Source organism: Callorhinus ursinus, unplaced genomic scaffold (genome assembly GCF_003265705.2).
Source record: "Callorhinus ursinus isolate GAN/ISIS: 27379988/994484 unplaced genomic scaffold, GSC_fseal_2.0 scaffold30, whole genome shotgun sequence".
Taxonomy (NCBI): Eukaryota; Metazoa; Chordata; class Mammalia; order Carnivora; family Otariidae; genus Callorhinus; species Callorhinus ursinus.
Genome location: NW_027397092.1, coordinates 5,244,044 through 5,262,961, shown reverse-complemented (window position 1 = coordinate 5,262,961; position 18,918 = coordinate 5,244,044). Strand labels below are relative to the sequence as shown.

Genomic DNA, 18,918 nt, shown 5'->3' with positions numbered 1-18,918 from the left:
AACGAACGGCCAGTAGGAGACAAGGAGCAAACGCAAATTCTGAAGGTCTCACAAGTGATCTTAGCAGATGAGTAAAGAGAATAAGAAATCTCTCTCCACAAAAGCCTGAGATACACTGTTCTTCATAATGTGAATAATGATTGCTAATGACCACTTATGAAACAGTTCCTGTTTGCCAGGTACTACCCAGAATGCCCATCGTCCACGATCTCATTCAATATTCACAGCAATCCATTATTATCATCGCTCATTCACAAATGAGGACATTAAGTAATTACTTACTACTTAAGATTAAATAATAGGGATTAAGTAATCTACCGAAGTAATAGATACCAACCCAGGTCTGACAGATGCCGGAGTTTATGCTCTTCTATTGTTTTCAAAGGTCCCTCAATTGACAGATATGGCTTTGTTAGCATGAATATGTAATCAGCTCTGGAAATTCTATTTAAAGAACATCATAGGCCTTCTGCCTCAGGGAAAAACCTGTCTTAATAGCTTCATAATTCCAGCCTGGGTACCAAAAAACGAAGAGACCTCCCACGCTGGTGGCCCTGCCATTCCTACAGTGTGGGCTTTCATGACAAGTTCTTACTGAGCACTTTGCACCTGCCCCTTTGTGGTTAGCACTTTTAAAGAGCTACATGCCCCACGCATTACAAACCCACCTCTGCATCTCTCTCCTTTCCCGGCTGACTTCCGTTTGCATGCCTGATCACCGATGGGGCAGTTTTGTTCCGCAGGATCCTCACAGCCTGACTTTTCTTTCACCTCTTCACATTCTACATTCCACCAAATGGAAATTTATTCTAAGATCTTCAGCTAGAACTTTAAAATAGATCTTCAAAGAACATCTGAGGGTTAGAACTTGAAAAAGTGGTAAAGTATCTAACTAGGCTCTACAAGAAACCTAAATTCTAATCCATGTTAAATGGTACTTGGGGCAAAAGAGCATTTCAGATTCACGTGTATTAATCCCTTTTTACTCCTGATTCTCCAAATCATTCTTAAAACCTTCAAATTGAAGTCTTCTCATGCTATCATACGTAGCCCACTTTCATTTGTATTGAAGAAAGGGACTATCATGGGGGGAAGGCCTTCTGTTACTTTACCAGCTTAATTTCCAGACAAAAGCTTTGAAGTGGTCAACAGACGGAAGGAATTTGAGTTCAATTAAGCCACTAGATAGGAAGACAGTCCAAGAAATAGCAATGAAGATCAAATGCCAGTACAACAAATTCCATGGAGAATACTGGTGTGTTTTGTTATAGTAATAATCCGTGGTCATTGGTGGTTTGGTAAAGATTATATTTCCAAGATCAAAGGAGATAGTGATGACACACCCTCAGAAATGGAAAGCAAAGAAGGCTCTAAAAACAGGAGCTGTTTGGGACTTATAAATGGTATCCAGTGACTAATAGGGAAGATAAACTGCACATCTCCGCTCAGGGGATTTCATTACTTTCAAGCCACAGGGTGTTGAGAGCTGAACCTGAACCATGATTCAGGTTCCCTCTTACACTCCGCATCTGACACAAAATTTTCTAAAACTTTTTATTTAAATTACCGTTAGTCAACATACAAGGTAATACTAGTTTCAGGTGTACAATATGTGATTCAACACTTCCATGCATCACCCTGTGCTCATCACAACAAGTGCCCCCCCTTAATCCCCATCACCTATATAACTCATCCCCCCATTCACCTCCCCTCTGGTAACCATCAGTTTGTTTTCTATAGTTTCTATTTCTTGGTTTGCCCCTCTCTTTCTTTATCTCTCTCTTTCTCTCTCTCTTTTCCTTGCTCATTTGTTTTGTTTCTTAAGTTCTACATATGAATGAAATCAAATGTCTTTCTCTTTCACTTAGTGTATTACTCCCTAGCTCCATCCATGTCTTCGCAAATGGCAAGATTTCATTCTTTTTGATGGCTGAGTAATAATATTCCATTGCATTGCATATATATACCACAACTTCTGTGTCCATTCATTAGTTGATGGACACTTGGGCTGTTTCCATAATTTAGCTATTGCTGATAATGCTGCTATAAATAATGGAGTGCATGTATCCCTTTGAACTAGTATTTTTGTATTCTTTCGATAAATGCCTAGTAATGCAATTGCTGGGTTTTATGGTAGTTCTATTTTTAACTTTTCAAAGAGTCTCCAGACTGTTTTCCACAGTGGCGTTTTCATTCCCACCAACAGCGTAAGAGGGTTCCCCTTTCTTCACATCCTCATCAACACCTGTTGTTTCGTGTATTGTTAATTTTAGCCATCCTGACAGGTGTGAGGTGGTATCTCATCATGGTTTTGATTTGCATTTCCCTGATGATGAGTGATGTTGAGCATCTTTTCATGGGTCTGTTAGCCATTTGGATGTCTTTTTTGGAAAAAAATGTCTATTCATATCTTCTGCCCATTTCTTAACTGGATTGTTTTTTGGGTGTTGAGTTTGATAAGTTCTTCATAAATTTTGGATACCAACCCTTTATCAGATATGGGATGGTGACAAATAATTGTTAATCTCAATGCTGACACAGGAATACACACACAGACACACACGCACACACACACAATGAGAAAAAGAAATCTTTCACTGCATCTGTGCTTGAAAGAATCACAGGGTTTTCATCAGTGTAACTAGAGGCTGCCTTCACATCCTAGAACTGCTTCCACAGAAACATCTCACTTTTCTCAAAAGTAAAGCTAAGGAGGCTTCCAGGAGTGGCTACCTTCCCTGAGCCAGGCATCAGTTTTGTTCTTTTAAAATACACAAAAGAGTAAATATTTTACACCCAGAGATGGACCAGGCTAGACATAAATATGTACTAAACTAAATTCACAGAGACATACTGAATTCATCTTTCTGATTTTAAGATTACTTCTTCAATGTCGGAACAGATCTGGATCTCACACACACACACACACACACACACACACACTTTGGTAGAAGAGAGGGTCTTGGATAAATAAGGAATTCAGCAACCACTTTTAAGGAGAGATGTTCTGACTTTTTTATAATTTCTTCAGAAGCAAAAAAGCTTCCCTTTGGCAAGGTCCAGTCATAACTCCATTGCCTAATTGGAAGCAAGCCCTAAAGGCAGGGCCCTCTCTGTTCCAGGGGAAACAGCCCTGCATATGGGGCCAGCACAGGTCTGGCCCAGAGAAGTTTCGCTGAAGAAGTTTACAAGTTAGCACATGTTCCCATCTCTGACAACCTGTGGTATATGTACATCTCCTCAGGTGGCGCTCCTCAGTTAATCATCACGGTTGTTAACTTTTTCTCAAGAGAAAGAAAGAAGCTATGAATTGTATGGGAAGGGTCCATACAAGGGAATTTGACCAAAGGTCTCTAGAATATGCATTCCTCCTGGCAAGGTTGGGGGTCAGGAAGAGGAAAAGGTAGAGAGGCCTGGGAACTGGAAGGGCCCTTGGTCGTGACACGCTGCCAGCTTCCTGTCCCAGGATCCCTCATCTTTGGGGTTTTTTCCCAGCTGCTATTTCCATTCAGCTGTTACAGGTGCCAGACCCCTTTTTAGGTCCTGAGGTGACTTTGTTTTTTAAATGCCAAGAAAGCTCTGCCTTGTATAATCTTTGGAGGTTTCACTGGTTTCACATTGCTCTTAATGGAACGAAGGCATGATGGCCTCTGGCCAAGCCTCATATGAAAAAGAGAAGAAAAGAACTGCCCACACACTGTTCCACTTGACTCCAGTGCCCTCTATGGTCCCCCCACAGAAGAATATGAGTTTTCTATCCATGCTGATATCCAGTTAAACCCACCCCAGACACGGTCACCTAAGCAACTTCTGAAACACTCATGTGACAGAGCCACTTCTCTGCATAACACCTCCAATGAATCCCCTTTGTCCAAAGAACAAAGTTTAAACTTGTTAACGTAGCAGATAAAACCTTGCCTCCCTTCCCAGCCACATGTCCTGTCACTTGCCTCTCACGGATTTCATGCCCCAAACATACTGAAGAGCATACAATAGTCTCCTCATCTTAAGGGTTTGGAATGGACTGGTCCCTCTTCCTGAAATTTTCTTCCTTCCTTCCATCGTTGCCTGGGAAGGTCTTGAAAACTTTCTGCTCATCCTGCAGATCTCCCCGATCACTTCCCTTAAGAACCCTCTCTGGTCTCCCCCGCAACCCCTACCCCTACCGCTGGGCTCAGTTATTTGACCCTCCTGTTTGTACCCACAGAGACTCTACTTCTTCTATTAGGCAACTTATCTCCTATGCCAATTAATTAATTAATTAATTCCTATGTTTATTTATCTTTCCATCTCTCTGAACTATGGGCTCCAGAGAGACTGAGATCTTATTTTCTTCACTACTTTGTCTCAAAACCTAACACTCGGCACACGACAGCAATCCAACTGATGAATGAGTGAATGAATGAATGAAGGACAAATGAATGAATGCATGACAAGCTGGCCAGGCATATAAGGTCAATTCCATTCCTCACTCCCTTACCTACAATCTAAATCATAGCCCAGGACTTCTGGTGGTCCTCCCTGTTCATGCAACATTTGTGAAATAACAGCAATATCCTTCCCACCCCAGACACTTCCATTTGTGATCATCTGTTCTCCTTGACTCTGGTAATACCAGTGAGCCTAAACCTGACCAGTCTTCTCCCACCACATCTGAAATTCTCTGACACAGGTGCAGCAGCTTCCTTTCATAATGCTATGAGAGATCACAGAAGAGACAAAAATCCTTCTGCACACTTCAGGGGGCAGCACAGGTCTTTGGGGTCTGGGCGATGCCACCGTCAGCCCAGCAAACTCATAGTATTTCTATGGTATCAGCCCTGCCTTCTCTCAGGGAGGGAGGGCCCAAAGAGCATATGGGAATTTTCCGGACCTCCATTGTTGTAAACAAGCTCTACCTTGAAATATAATTTGGATGGAACCAAATACAGAAGCTTACAACAGTGGATGTGGCTAAGGTTTGGCTCCATGATTTCCCTTCTGGGAACTACGTGTAGTTCATTGTTGTCTCTGCAATCCGTAAGAGGTAAACTTGAAACTCAGGCCTTTGCCTGGTTCTCAGAAGCATCCAAGCCTGGGTCTGTGTTTCTAAGACCAGATACTCGTTCTCTGCAACACTAGAGCCTGGCCATGCATCCAGAAGTATAACAAGACTTCCGTCTGCCTGGGAACCTGGGATCTTTCACATTGCTCATGTTAAGTCTCCCAGGACAGCAAAACTTCACCCATAAAGGGTAAAAGGTATATTAATCCCAAGTTCACAAACCTTTTCATCTCTTATTATTTATATGCAACTAATTCTAGGAAGACTCCATTATGAAATGGAAACATAGTTGTAAGGATGGGACTCAGTTTGGGACTCCCCCCTTATATATGGGCTTTCAGACCTACCAAAAAGCCATTAAGAGGAAGGTTCATCCCACCTAAGAGAAGACCAAGGACGTACTTAGAGTCAAATACTGGCCATGGCTTCTCAGCTAAGTCCATAAAGGATTTGACACCACACCCAGATGTCCTCAAGCAACTTGTGACTGTCCAAGAGCCAGTGTGTACCCACCCTTAGCTGCCTCCACCGTGGCTCATCTGTAGGGTTGTCAGATGTAGTCAGTAAAAATCCAGGACATCCAGTTAAATTTGAACTGTAGATAAATAATACTTATATTTTACCATAAGTATATGCTGCATAAGATGCGGGGCATACTTATGTTAAAAATGTATTCACTGTTTTTCTGACATTCAAATTTAACTAAATATCCTATATTTAGCAGTCAAATATTACTCATTAGAAATGGTGGAGACTCATAAGATCCCAGAGATACCTCAGAGAATCTTTGACTTTTATTTATATACCCTAGGCAGTGTGAACATGAATTTTCCATTCCAATTAATAGGCTATAATGAAGTATAGCCTCAATTTTCGGTCTTTCTCTACTTGTCATTGTCAATATCTTTTTTATTCTAGGTATGTTTATTTTTTTCCAGCCTCAATAGCTCATCAGGAAGTATTTGAAAGTTCATTAGACAAAAGAAAAACAACATGAATCTGAAAAACTAAGGGAACTGCCTGGTGTTTAGTGAAAAAGCATTAGGAAGATTGAAAAAGCCAGATTTAATAAGCAAGTCTCTCCAAGGATATTTTCATAGCTTGATATCCTCCCACACTCTAAAAATATGATTGCATCAAGAATGCAGAACTGCTAACCACATGGAAGACTTCCTTGTGAGTCTATCAAATTGAAGATGCTGTGTACTAAGAAGTGAGCTGACTAGCTGCCCCAGGGGCATTGGCAGGTGGTGGAGCCCTTCTAAGGGCCTGAATGGAAACAGCAAGTTTTTCCATGGGTCTCCACCCTGGCCCTGGTCTTACCACACTCTTGGTACTTGTCAACTCGAAGTAATGTTTTATCTATCTTTACCTCTTTGTTACGATTTAGACAGCATACTAGCTTCTTGAATGTAATTTATGTAATGTCAAGTCTATCTTTCAAATTTGGTAGGCAATCTTGAATCTGTAGCTTCTAGTCCCTGGCTTACCTTGATCCAGCTGCATAAGGGTTTTTAAAGAGTCAGTTTACTTACCCCATGTAACAAGCCCATGCTTGTTTTGGAGATGGAAAACCTTAACATGATATTTAAGGGTTTTAGTGGCAAAATCATACAGTCTTCCAAACAAAGACAATAAAGCAGAATGATTAAAGTCATGGATTTTGACTTGCTCCAATGTCTCAGGCAAGTCACCCGAGTAAATAAAGAATTGATTCATGCCTCATCTGCCCTTATCTGTCACAGAGGGCTTATAACGGTCCTTGTTCGATGGGTATGTCGTGAAACTTACATATTATAATTACATATAAGCAGTTAGGAGAGTACCTGACACAGAGTAAGCACTCAGCAGATGTTTACTATTAGCTCTATGGAAAATTTCACCATGAAAATGGCTCCTTTATCAGTGGATGAGTCAAGAGGAGAGAGTAAATGACAGTATCACAGCAAGTTGGTGGGGACCTAGTTCATACCTATGTGAAAAAAGGAAATTGTGTGTGTGTGTGTGTGTGTGTGTGTGTGTGTGTGTGTAGAAAAATGTATGAAAGTTTGCCTGTCAAATGGTTCATCATGTTCACTTTGAGGATTGGAATACACTGGGGAAGGATTAAAGAAAAAAATTAAGTTTTACTCCATTCCTCTATCGTTTGAGTTTTTACACATTTAATGCATTCTTTGTGAAATTTTTACAAATGTGCCAGGATAAATGTTTTGAAGTTTTCCTGACAGGCCAGTATTGTTATTTTGGAATTGCTGGCATTTCTTGCTGTCTTTGGATCTACACCCATTGAGTCAACAGACCATTCTGGAGGGAAGAGACGACAGGACGGAAATGAAGCGAGAGAAAGGGCGTCTGGGAAGTGGGAACACCTTATCATAACCATCCTTCGGGGAAAGGATATGATGGCAAATGAGGCAAACGTCCTACCCTTGTGATGAAAAGGACTCCTTGGACAGAGTCTTGGGGTGCATAGACAAGAGAACCAACCAGAAGCGAACACTCACACACCCATCCCACACCCACACATGCAGAACAAGCACTCTGAGAACGCTCTGCTTGTCTCCAAGTAAGCATGTGTCTCCACTAACCAGCACTTGACCCATGCCTCCCCAGCAAGAGACGTACCCAGATGGAACCCATCCAGCTTCTTCTGTGTCCACTCTGCCGGGACATGGCCCACACCCCTAGAGAGGTGGTGGGAGGGATGATGGAGAGAGGGAACCCCTGCCCGTGCTGGGTGAGATCAAACAGAACCAGCTCAGAACTCCCCTAGGGCAGATGTTGAATTAAAAAAAAAACACTCTGGCTATCTGGGCACCTCATCAATCTTGAAATTTCTTAGTACTACCTGACTTAGTACTTATGACCATAGTGTACAGTAATCTCAGGCATGAATAAATCCTTCATCCACCCCCTCGGAGCCTCCAGGTTAGTGCGATCCAGTCCCAGCCGAACCCAGGGCTGCAGAATGAGAACAAAGTTCCCAGATGGCTCCAGGAGTCGTTCCCACAATCCCTTGGACCGGATAAGGCTCATCCTATGATATGATAATGGCACCTGCCTCACAGAGTCAGTCTGCGGACTAATTAATCCACACAAATACATAGAAAAGAGTTTTCTCATTAACTGCTAATTTTATTATTCTATTTCCCCTCCGTGTTAGAGAGGTTTAAAGATCAAATTCTCAAGGCCCCTCAGAAAGGGTGAACTAGTTGTTCTGTTGACAATCCTGCTTCTCACCACATTCTCAGCATAAGCTGACTCTAGGTTTAATAAGCCATGAACATGTACTGTTCAAGTTTTGAGGAAAAAAACATGGAATGCCTCAGAGAGGGAAAAGCTTGGCCAAGAGACGAGGAAAAATATTCTCCAGCAATGAGAAGATGAGAAGAGGGGTGTGGGGACTCAGAGCAGCAGGGGGCTCAAGTCAGATTCTTGGATGAGGCAAGGGAATCTCAGAGTGGAAGATCGCCTGAGCCACCTATGAAGGGAACCTCAGGTCTCTGCACTCAGAGGCTGCTCCAGAAAGCATGACAGAATCAGCAGGGACCTGTCAGGCTTGATGTACCCATTGCAGACGGGACAACGGGTGTCTCCACTGCACCTGTCTACATAAGTCATTAGAGTTCACAGGACCTTTCCCACTCAATCTATCCCCACACCTCCAACATACTAAAACCACACACACACACACAGGCTCACACACTCACACACATCTTGGTACAGATTAAAACCATTCCCTAATTTGTTTTATGTGTCATTTCCTTCCAATTTTTGTTTTATGGTTTCTTTGGTTTTCTATTCATATGGATTTGGGGACACATTTACCCCATGACTTTTATCTAAATCATCTTACATGGATGGTAAATCAAAGCTAAGCTTGGGCAGTAGTCTAGGGACTCCAATTTGCTGGAAGGTATTCTCAGTATGAGCTTTGTGTCTAGAAGGGTTTGGAACGCAACCAGATGTCTCCGTGGGCCTCCTTTTGTGGGTCGCCATACAGGGAAGCTTCCAGGATCGCAAGAACACCAGTGAACTTAGCACTTCCCAACATTCTCTAATTTGTGAGGGATGAACCCCAAATGTTTATGAGGAAATTAGGGAAGGAGACTGAAAGTTGACCAAAATCAGGAAAAAAGGAGTCAGGATAGCAGAGAGACAAGAAAAGGATCTTAAAAGATAGAAAGGAATTGGCAAAGAAGAAAGGGGAAAAGCAGATTCCTCACGGGTTCATCTGTTTCAACAAAGTGAGGAAGGATTATTGATCTGTGAAAACTGTGGCATAAAGAGGATACAGTTTATCAGAAGGTGCTGAGAACAGAATGAGAAGCATGATTATCAAATTATACATTCACTGCAGGGGCATGTTAAGGGGGGGCACTTCAGGAGGGCAGTAAGTGCTCAGGAGAGATAACAGTAAAAAGTGTCTTAGAGGGAAGATGAGTCTCGTAGAGCATGTATCAGAGGTGGACAAGTGTGAGCAAGCACTGAATGGATAGAGATCCCTGCTTCCTTCACTGAGTGAAACCAGGCCCATGGCCAGCCTTGAAAGCAAGGAGGACTTCAGGAAATCCTTGTGGTAGGGACGCTAGATTTCATTCATCAAGACTTGAGAAAACACCCTCGACTCAGATCTCCTCTTTAAAGTCCATTTTTCCTTCATGAGCTTAGTTTGGCCTTCTCCCTCACCCCCAAGCTCTGTGGTGACACTGAGCAGCAAGATGAGTCATTTGGGTGTTCCACCTGCTGTGGTCCCCATCAGTGGAGGACCAAAGGCAGTGACCAAATAATGGGAAACAAGAGTGATCGGGAATAGATACCGACAGAGTTTTCTGGGACAGGGTGGCCCAAGTCAGTTGCATGTGCCTGGCATCACCCCAATTATGAGCATCTTTAGAAGTTCTCGGAAGGCAGAGCCTGGCTATCTGGACACTCTGCACCCTCAGAGTCCACTCAGAGACCTCAATCACAACTTCAGTCCCCAACATCTCACCTGTGTCTGCTCGAAGTTTTCGGATTCTCCTTTCCTCCACATTTCTTTAGAGAGGCCAGAAGGGGAAGGGGCAGGGGCAAGGAAGATGGGGGAATGCTCAGGGCAGCCCTGACTTCCCTGCAGGACACCTGGCATTAACCTCCTACCTTCTGTCTCCTTAGATCTTCCCATTTGGAGGAGTTTTTACTTCTTGTTGCTTCCAATTGCTGGTGGAGGTAGCCTGTTGCAAGGTGGCTGAAGGCAAGCAACAATCCCTCAGACAGCCTGGCCCTTCTTGACTGTCAAGAGAAGTCTGGAAGCTCTAAGAAATACTGTTTGCCCAGAGAAAGGATGGAAACAATCCAATTGTCCAGTAATGCCTGAATCGGAAAAAAAAAAAAAAGAAAAAGATGCTATATGCGTATGGTGGAATAACATCAAACAGTTACAATAACAGCCCTAGATCGATAAAAATTGACATAGATAAAACATGAAAATATGATTGGTTGAAAGAAAATGTGATGCACAATGTTAGATTATGATTATATATAAACATACATATAAAAATATGGACTGGATACATTCAAAACTCTGATACTAGTTAACTCTGGGGAGTTGGGGGGGAGCTAAAAATAGGTCTAGAAAAGGTTATGTGTTTAAAAAGTATCTATAGGAGCACCTGGGTGGCTCAGTTGGTTAAGCATCTGCCTTCGGCTCAGGTCATGATCTTGGGGTCCTGGGATCAAGCACCGGGTCGGGCTCCCTGCTCAGCGCGGAGTCGGCTTCTCCCTCTGCCTCTGCCCCTCCTCCCGTTCATGCTCTCCCTAAGAAATAAACTCTTTAAAAATAAATAAATAGATAAAATAAAAAGTATCTATAAAATGAATTACTCATTATCCACAGAACATGATTTACGTTTAATATCATCGTTTATCCAGGAAGCCCAAAAGAACACGCAGATAAACTAGTAAGACAGTTTAATAAGGTGGGTGGATACGAGGTCAGCACATGGAAAAATCCATCAGGTTTCTCTAGATTAGCAATAACTGCCCACAGCAGCACCCTGACTCGAACCAGCAGGCCCTCATGTGACTCCATGCTTTCCAAGGAAGTCTCTCTCTGAGCAGGAAGAACGACCAGAACTCTAACTGTGTAACCTGCATCCTACCAAGTTACGTGGAATCAACTCTAGGTGTTTGAAGCTGTCAGCTGAAGACCTCGGAAGGCAGGAGGGAGGGGAGCATTCCTGGTGGGCTCAAGGAACAAAGGAACCAAGGAGAAGATTACAGAGCACAGCAGACCAGAGAGTGAGTACAATCTCCCAGAGGGTGGTGAAAGTATGGAAGGGTAGACAAGCCTCAAATTCTGAATTCTTGGAATGACCATTAAAGGGGGCCCTAGGCATCTTGAGGCAAAGGGATGTGGACATGCAGATGGCACCCCCTTTGCAGAGGCTGAGAAGCTTGAAGCCAGTGGGGAAGCTGGATGATGATGATGATGATGATGATGATGATGATTGAAATACTATACTAATGACAACACCAGATCACAGGAACCATGGTTGATTCAATAAAGCCCCATGAAAGGCCCCTTTCACATCTTGAAAAAAATCCATGGGACTTTGGAATTAGACCTGATTCTGCTTCATTTTATAGAATCTCTGAACTTTGAATTATTTTCCTCTATCAGTTCTCTGAAGACTGGCTTTGGCCCCCTACTCGGATTAGAAAGACACACTGCACCCCACTTACCTTTCAGTCCATGGACAGCCTCATGCATCGAAATGAGTCTTCAGCGTCTTCCAGATGTCTGTAGTTCCGGGGGGCGCTGGTAGCGGTGGGATGAGGTTGAAGTTCAGGGATGACTGCGTCCGAAACTTAAGCGGCTAGAGTAAGAATTTATTTGGCAATTGATCTATTAATATCAGAACTGGAAATAGCCAAGCTTATGGGCGGAAACTCTGATTACAACCATTTCTTCCTCTAATTCCTGATTGTGGTCAGATGGCTTCTTTTTGAGCACTGTGACAAATTCCCACCAACCCTGGAGGAACCTGTTCCACGGACAGCTTCCACATGAAGACTTGTCTCCTCTGCCCTGGTGCTTCCTGGTGAAGCCGCAACTAAGAGGCCCCCATCCAGGCCAGACCTGGGGAGACATGCAGAGCACCCACCAGCCCCCTGAAGACTGTCCCAGGGCTTTCAGTCACAACCCCACGGTTTCTAGAGCACCTGCTACTTACAAGCAACCTCGTTGGAACTCAGCGTATTTGTCCTGGTCTCATGAAAGATGTGAAAGCCAGCCTTGTGGTAACAGTTACACGGAAGCCTCATCCAGCAGCGTGAGTACCGCTGCTTCTGGAAAAGGACTGTGGGGGTCTCCGTGGTGCTTACATGAAACCTAGTTCACCAGCCACTAGTGAGACTGATGTACATGGTGGGTAGATGGATAGATAATTTTAATTCAAGAATGTATCCAGGGCGCCTGGGTGGCTCAGTTGGTTGGGCGACTGCCTTCGGCTCAGGTCATGATCCTGGAGTCCTGGGATCAAGTCCCGCATCGGGCTCCCTGCTCAGCGGGGAGTCTGCTTCTCCCTCTGACCCTCCTCCCTCTCATGCTCTCTCTATCTCATTCCCTCTCTCAAATAAATAAATAAAATCTTAAAAAAAAAAAAAGAAATGATCTGCAGGGTGGTCTGGCTGACTCAGTTGGTAAAGCACACAACTCTTGATCTCAAGGTCAGGAGTTCAAGCCCTACATTGGGCATGAAAACTACTTAAAAAAAAAAAAAGAAAGAAACGATGCCCAGCTCAGACTTAAAAAAAAAAAAAAGAATATATCCAGGCAAGGTTTAGAAAACAGCCTTTATTGCATATGACATTTATGTGGTCCTGTGATGCTAGACGGAGTGCTGGTTCCTTCACCTTCCTTCACATCATCGGCATCCTGTCTGCTACTCTCCCCAGGGTCCTGTCTTCTCCCTGGAAGCGATTCAACAAATAAGTCAGAGCAAGAAGAGACAAGATGTGACATGAGCTCCACTAGTCAGAGTAACCCTTCACCTCTGTCTTAAAGCTCAGAGCCACGCACACCAGAGTGAATTTATTTCCAGATCTACCACAGCCCAATCAAGGTGCTGGAACATTTCCAGATCTCTTGGGGTCTCACTTCCGCGTTTCTCCCTCTCCACACTCCACGTTGTCCCAGAGTGAGAGGCCAGCTCAGGCTGAAGGCTCTCACACCTCAGACCTCTGCTCCCGCTAGGCCCCTTGTCCTTCACACCACTCCCGGCCCCTGAGGTTGTGCTGAGCTCTCTCAGCCCCAAAGGCCGCCTGGCAGTATTTGCTCTTAGAGTTCAGGTCAGGTGTGGAGACACTGAGGTAACTGCCCATCAAAATTCTCACTTTCTCATTTAAGTCAATGGAGGTCAAGTCCCCGGAAGCACCGGGTATGGCACGAGCTGATGCAGCTGCAGAGCCACCAGGGAACCCAGTGTGGGCCTGCGGCCCCTTCCCCTAAATTCCTCTGGGACCTCATGACATCGGCCCAGACGATGGCAGCCTCAGGCCTTACCTCTCCCAAGAGAAGTCCACACCATCTTCCGGGATCTTCTGGCTCATGAATCTCAATTGCTGTGTGGAAACCAGAACAAAGACACTTTGTAGTTCAAGAGAAAAGGTGCTCCGTGATCCTGAAAAGCTCAGGATAAATCCTCACTTACAGTCAGACCTGGACAGGAAGCCAGGGGCCCGGTTACCTGCCTCCCCCTTCAGGGATGTCCCCTGAGCTGTGAAAGCCCCCAGCTCTCCCTCCTGGAGGGGTGAGCCTGGATGGGAGAAACACGGCGGCTCGGAGAAGACACAGCTCCCTCGGCATCCCCAGCCCCTGCTCACTTCTTGTCCTTGGGAGAATGAAACACACAGCCTGGACACTGGCTCCAAGGTCGCTTGGGGCCGAGGTCTTCCTGTGTGGGCTGCTCTTCCTTCTTCTCCTTTTCTTCGGGCCTCTCTTGCTCCTCCTCCTCCTCCTCCTCCTCCTCCTCCTCCTCCTCGTGGGTGCTCTCTGCTTCCATGGTGCCCATCAGCTGAGCCATGGTGAGGTGAAACACGCGGCAGCTGAAACCTTCCCGGATCCCGTGCTGCACGTGCTCCTGGAGGATCTCCAAGGTGGAGAAGACCCGGCAGCAGGCCATGCACCTGAAGCCAGCCTCCACTGTCACCAGCCAGTCAGGCGTCTTGGCCCTGGGTCTCTCCTCAACTGCGGGCGACCCAGGTGGGCTGTCTGACTCCGCCTGTTGCTCACGTTCCTTCTCCTCTCCGCTGGGCTCGCTGTCCGACAGCAGGTTTCTGGTGGACACGTCAGAGGGGGGAGTCCCTACCTGTACGTCCCCAGGAAGGGTCACTTCTTCCATCTTCGGCTGCTTTTCTAGTGACTCCGAGGTCTCTGAGGCCTCCCAGGAGACAGCAACACCCCTTTTCATTTGTACCTGCATGTAGTATATTTTCATGCCCTTTTCCTCTTTGTTTATGTACAGAGAGGACACACAGGTCTTATAGGATGAAGGGGACAAGGAGACATGGTGTGAGGGGGGAGCAGTCTCCCCTTGTTCCTGAACCTGGGATAGAGGTGTTCGAGGCTGGGGACTGTCTCGAGGTACTCTCCGGAGTCCTGGGAAAAGAAATTAGAGACATGAGAATGTGACTGGGGGCAGGCCAGAAGCTGAGGGGTCTTCAGATGCAAAGACGCGTGGTGTGAGGAGGCTGGCGTTGGTGTTCACAATCGGGGTGGTGTCATCCAGGTGCTATTCATGTGTGTGCAGGGATGCTGGCGATGTGTCGGTATCCAGGGGTGTGGAGTAGGGTGGCAAGGGGTTGTAGCATGTACGGGACGTTGGTGGGTTGAGTGTGTCTGTGTTACCATCAGTGTGTTGGCGGAATGTGCACAGTCATGTAGGAGATGGTACTGCGGATCCCGTGTCTGGGGTGGGGGGGGGGGGGCGGGGGTTGTGTGCTGAGAATGGATGTGCGTGGACTACAGCTGTGTGCATCAGGGCATGGGGGTCTGAGCTGGATGGTCCTGCTCCAATGCTGGAGGCCTGGGCTGAGGAGCTCCATCCTTCTCTGGAGGCAAAGGCAAAGGCGGAGCATACACAGCCGCTCTGAATGTGCCTCATCCTGTCTCTCAGCCCCACGCCTCGAGCCCAGACCTTTCTGGCCCATGCTTCTTAACTTCCCCACTATGGTTGCACCAGGGCTCCCCACCCCCTCCCACACTGAGCTCAGAGCCATGCTCTCCTAACAGCGACACCAGCCTCCCGGGCTCCTCCACGGGGCCCTGACCACCTCTGATTGTCTTGGGTTTCTTCTTGGCCTCTCCTGGATCTATGTGCCCCACGCCCAAGGAGCCCTGAACCCTTACCAGCATGGATGAGCTTGCGTGGAGAAGAAACACAGGAGAAGTATTCAGAGGCAGAGGACACCTCCCCTACTGCTGCACCCCAGCCTTTGGCCACCCCAGTTGACTCAAGCTGAGGGGCATCCTTCGAGACTCCTAGAAAGATATGAAAGCCTCAGTAATATGGTGCGCAGGGCAAGTTTGGGCATCATTCATCCGTCCAACAAGTATTAACCGAGTGACATATGTCAAGTGCAGTGAATACACACGGTTCAGAGTCTGGTCCCGGGTGGATGCTCCTGTATTGAATTACTATCAACACTTATTTTGTTAGTGTCTGGTTAGGAATGAAGGCCTGAGTGGGTCTGAAATGTGAGAATCGTGTGTATCAGCCAAACCTTTCACAGATGTGGGGTTGGTGTGATGAGTAGGGTAGAAACGCATCCATGGAGAGTTTGGTGCATAGTTGCACAGGAATTGTGCGACATGTAACCATTTTATATAATAGGGTCTGTTCTTATGGTGTGTATTCAATCATTTATTCATTCATCTGGCAATAGTCAGAGAGCAGCTACTATGTATCAGGCACTATTCTAGGCTCTGGTAATGCTGAACATTCTAGTAGAAGACAGACACCAGACAGAAGTATGGTAAGTGGGCACCCGGCTGGCTCAGATGGTTAAGCATCTGCCTTTGGCTCAGGTCATGATCCCAGGGTTCTGGGATCGAGCCCCATGTCTGGCTCCTGGCTCGGCTGGGAGCCTGCTTCTCCCTCGCCCTCTGCCTCTCCCCTGCTCATGCTCTCTCTCTTTCTGTATCTCTCTGTCTCAAATGAATAAATAAAATCTTAAAAAAAAAAAAGAAGTATGGTAAGTGTATGGTATGTCAGCTGGTATTAAGTATACAACGGTTGCCAGAGTTAGCAAACAGAAACAGAGGATGCCCAGTTACATTTGCATTTCAGATAAACCACAAACAATTTTTTAGCAGAAGCTTTCCCATGCAATACTTGGGTGACGCCTATTTTTAGTGTCAGTATGTCCCATGTGGCATTTGGGATATACTCACACTCCAGAGTTTGGTGTAAGAGGAGAGGACTTTGACACCCATAGATGGTTTGTGAACACAGTGTAGGAGTGATGTTCATATCTCCCTATATGTTCTGTGTGTGGTTTAATAAAGTAGCGTATGTGGAGATGTGCGATTTTTTTCTGTACAAAGTGTATATGGGTTTAATAAAACCGTGTGTGGAGATGAGCCATGTATTTCTGTACAAAGTATATATGGGTGTCTAAGAGACAATCTCATGAAACTCCCTTAGTAAGAGTTCTATATTCACTCTTACATGTCTTGAGTGTCTCCCAGATCCAGGCATGGTGATAGGAGCTCTACAAGGCCGACATCACATCCGAGGACACCCTATCTGCCTTCTCCCCACTGCTCCCCCCACCCCATCATACACACAGAGGCAAAAATATCTGGCTAATCACTGCCTCCTCTGTCCTATCCCAGCTGATGCCTGAAAACCTGCCTCCAGTCCAGGCCTCCAGCCCCAGGGCTCAGCCTCTACTCTTCAGGGCCATGGGCCTTGCCGAAACCACCGGGCTCCAATATGGGGCAGAAGGCTCTGGCTGGCTCTCTGGCATGGGCTCCACTCTGCCCCGCCTGCTACATCTGACCAAGCTACTCAAGTACATGTAATGCCTGCAGTCACCATGTGCCCCGGGAAGTAAATCCACAGCTCTCAGAGTTCTCTGCAGGGCCCTGACAACATTTCTCACCCCCATCCATCTGGGCTTGGTGTCTGAAAGGCCCATCCCTTCCCCTGATCTCCACTGCCAAGCCCACATCTGTAAATTCACAAACTCCCACGGATCAGTTGATAAATTCTTCCTGCTAAAGAAATACCATCTCCATGCTTTCGGTATGATGCCATCGCTAGACAATCTCCTTTCTCACTTCTCAAAATATTTTTCAACAAGGCTTCTCTTTGCTCTTCAGTAAAAGGGACAGCACAACCCACAGATCTTCATCAGCCTCCTTCGCAACCCCCCCCCCCCCCCCACCCAGTGACCCCAGAGGAAGATGGAACGAAGAGTAACAGAGAATACAGGACTGAGAAAAGCCATCCCCTGGGAGTCTGGGCCAGCAGGACCCCGGCCTGCTATGAGTCCGACAGAGCTCCAGTCCTGAGCAGACCCAAGAGAGAAGTCCTCAGATGGGCAGGGCTGACTCGCCACCTGCCAGGGGCATCTGGCCCTCCCCATGCCATCTCACACCACAGGGATGCTCAGGATGGACATGGCAGCATCCTCAGATACTTCCCCGGGGACACGTACTCCTCCATCCTACCTTCCTAGAGAAGGCTCAGGCTAGCAGCAGCCTTTGTGCCCCAGACAAAGTGCCCAGCGCATACCTCCTCCCTGCTCGGCACTTTCCGGGGACTCTTCACTTTCCAGATGTTTCCTCTTTTGTCGCTGTTTCATGGTACCAGCACCAGGAGTTGCTTAGAAGATGCCTAACACCCAGTGCCTCCTTTTCCCTACTGGTTGGCCCTCCTTGACTCTCGGGAAATTCGTCGAGGTGAACCGATATGAATAAAAATCGTCGAGTCTCCTAAATGGCTGAGGAACTCAGACCGCATAGAGAACCAGCAACACTGCCCAGTGCTCGCTCCAGCACAGGGCTGTTAAGGTTCAAAGGTCACCCGGCCCCCAGCGGGGGTTCTCTGACCTGAATGATGACATCAGAGCATTCTGGGGACCTGGATCCCACACAGTCTTTGCAAATGCACAGACACCATGTTCAAGAACAATTCCTCTTTCCCCAGTGGAACGTCTCCCATGAATTCAACTCACATCTTCTTAAGAGGGGTCGGATATTTTGAGATGCTCATTTGCTCATGTTTCATTCCCCCCCCCGCTTTCTTCCTTTATTTTTTTACCCTTTTCCTTCTGCATTCAAGCGGGTAGCAGACTCTGTGTTCTCTGGCCAGAGGAAGGGCATGGCAGGGCTAAAAGCAGCAATATCATGCTCATCATCTTGACTTTTATTTCTAAAATCCCCAACTCCACAGAAAAGACAGGATACTTGAACAGAAACCTAACAGAAGCAGGATTCTTGAAATTCAGTACTTACTGTCTTCTTTTCCTACTAAATTGTTGAGAGGTGCCAACTCTCAGGTCTGTGGATCATGGAGGAGGAGTCTCCAAGGCGTGGTTAGAGGGGAAGATGTGGCAAAAACTCCAAGAGGAGAAGGCGGTATTGTGCATACAGGCAGAATCACGGCAACCTGTCCCACACGGGGAACAAGAGCCACCAAACCCAAAGGAGGCACGGCAACCAAGCTGAGGAACATCTAAGCTACAAGCATGTCCTCCAATAAATAGTAACCACGCTCTCACCTCAAACTTCATTCACTGTGGCTCCGTATGATCTCCAAACAGGGATGGGTGGAAATCCAAACGGGACACCAGCAGGATCAAGGCTTAACATACAAATCAAATGG

General features: G+C 46.2%; 1 protein-coding gene across 1 annotated transcript; it reads right to left on the bottom strand.

The window, feature by feature from the left end:
- Positions 1–12,877: 12,877 nt before the first annotated feature.
- On the bottom strand, positions 12,878–18,059 carry FAM170A (family with sequence similarity 170 member A). Its single transcript, XM_073878525.1, has 5 exons — positions 17,827–18,059; positions 15,435–15,566; positions 13,910–14,684; positions 13,590–13,648; positions 12,878–12,997 (listed from the first exon to the last, which is right to left on the bottom strand). Exons 1-4 carry the CDS (start codon positions 17,894–17,896, stop codon positions 13,642–13,644), a joined length of 984 nt encoding a protein of 327 aa, XP_073734626.1. The 5' UTR covers positions 17,897–18,059; the 3' UTR covers positions 12,878–12,997; positions 13,590–13,641.
- Positions 18,060–18,918: the final 859 nt, after the last annotated feature.

Excerpts from the sequence above, each read along its gene's own strand:
- FAM170A (XM_073878525.1), bottom strand. The coding sequence starts at position 17,896 with ATGAAACAGCGACAAAAGAGGAAACATCTGGAAAGTGAAGAGTCCCCG. Across the intron at positions 15,567-17,826 it reads AAGTGCCGAGCAGGGAGGAG|GAGTCTCGAAGGATGCCCCT; the intron begins GTATGCGCTGGG and ends ATATCTTTCTAG. Across the intron at positions 14,685-15,434 it reads ACGCAAGCTCATCCATGCTG|GACTCCGGAGAGTACCTCGA; the intron begins GTAAGGGTTCAG and ends TTCTTTTCCCAG.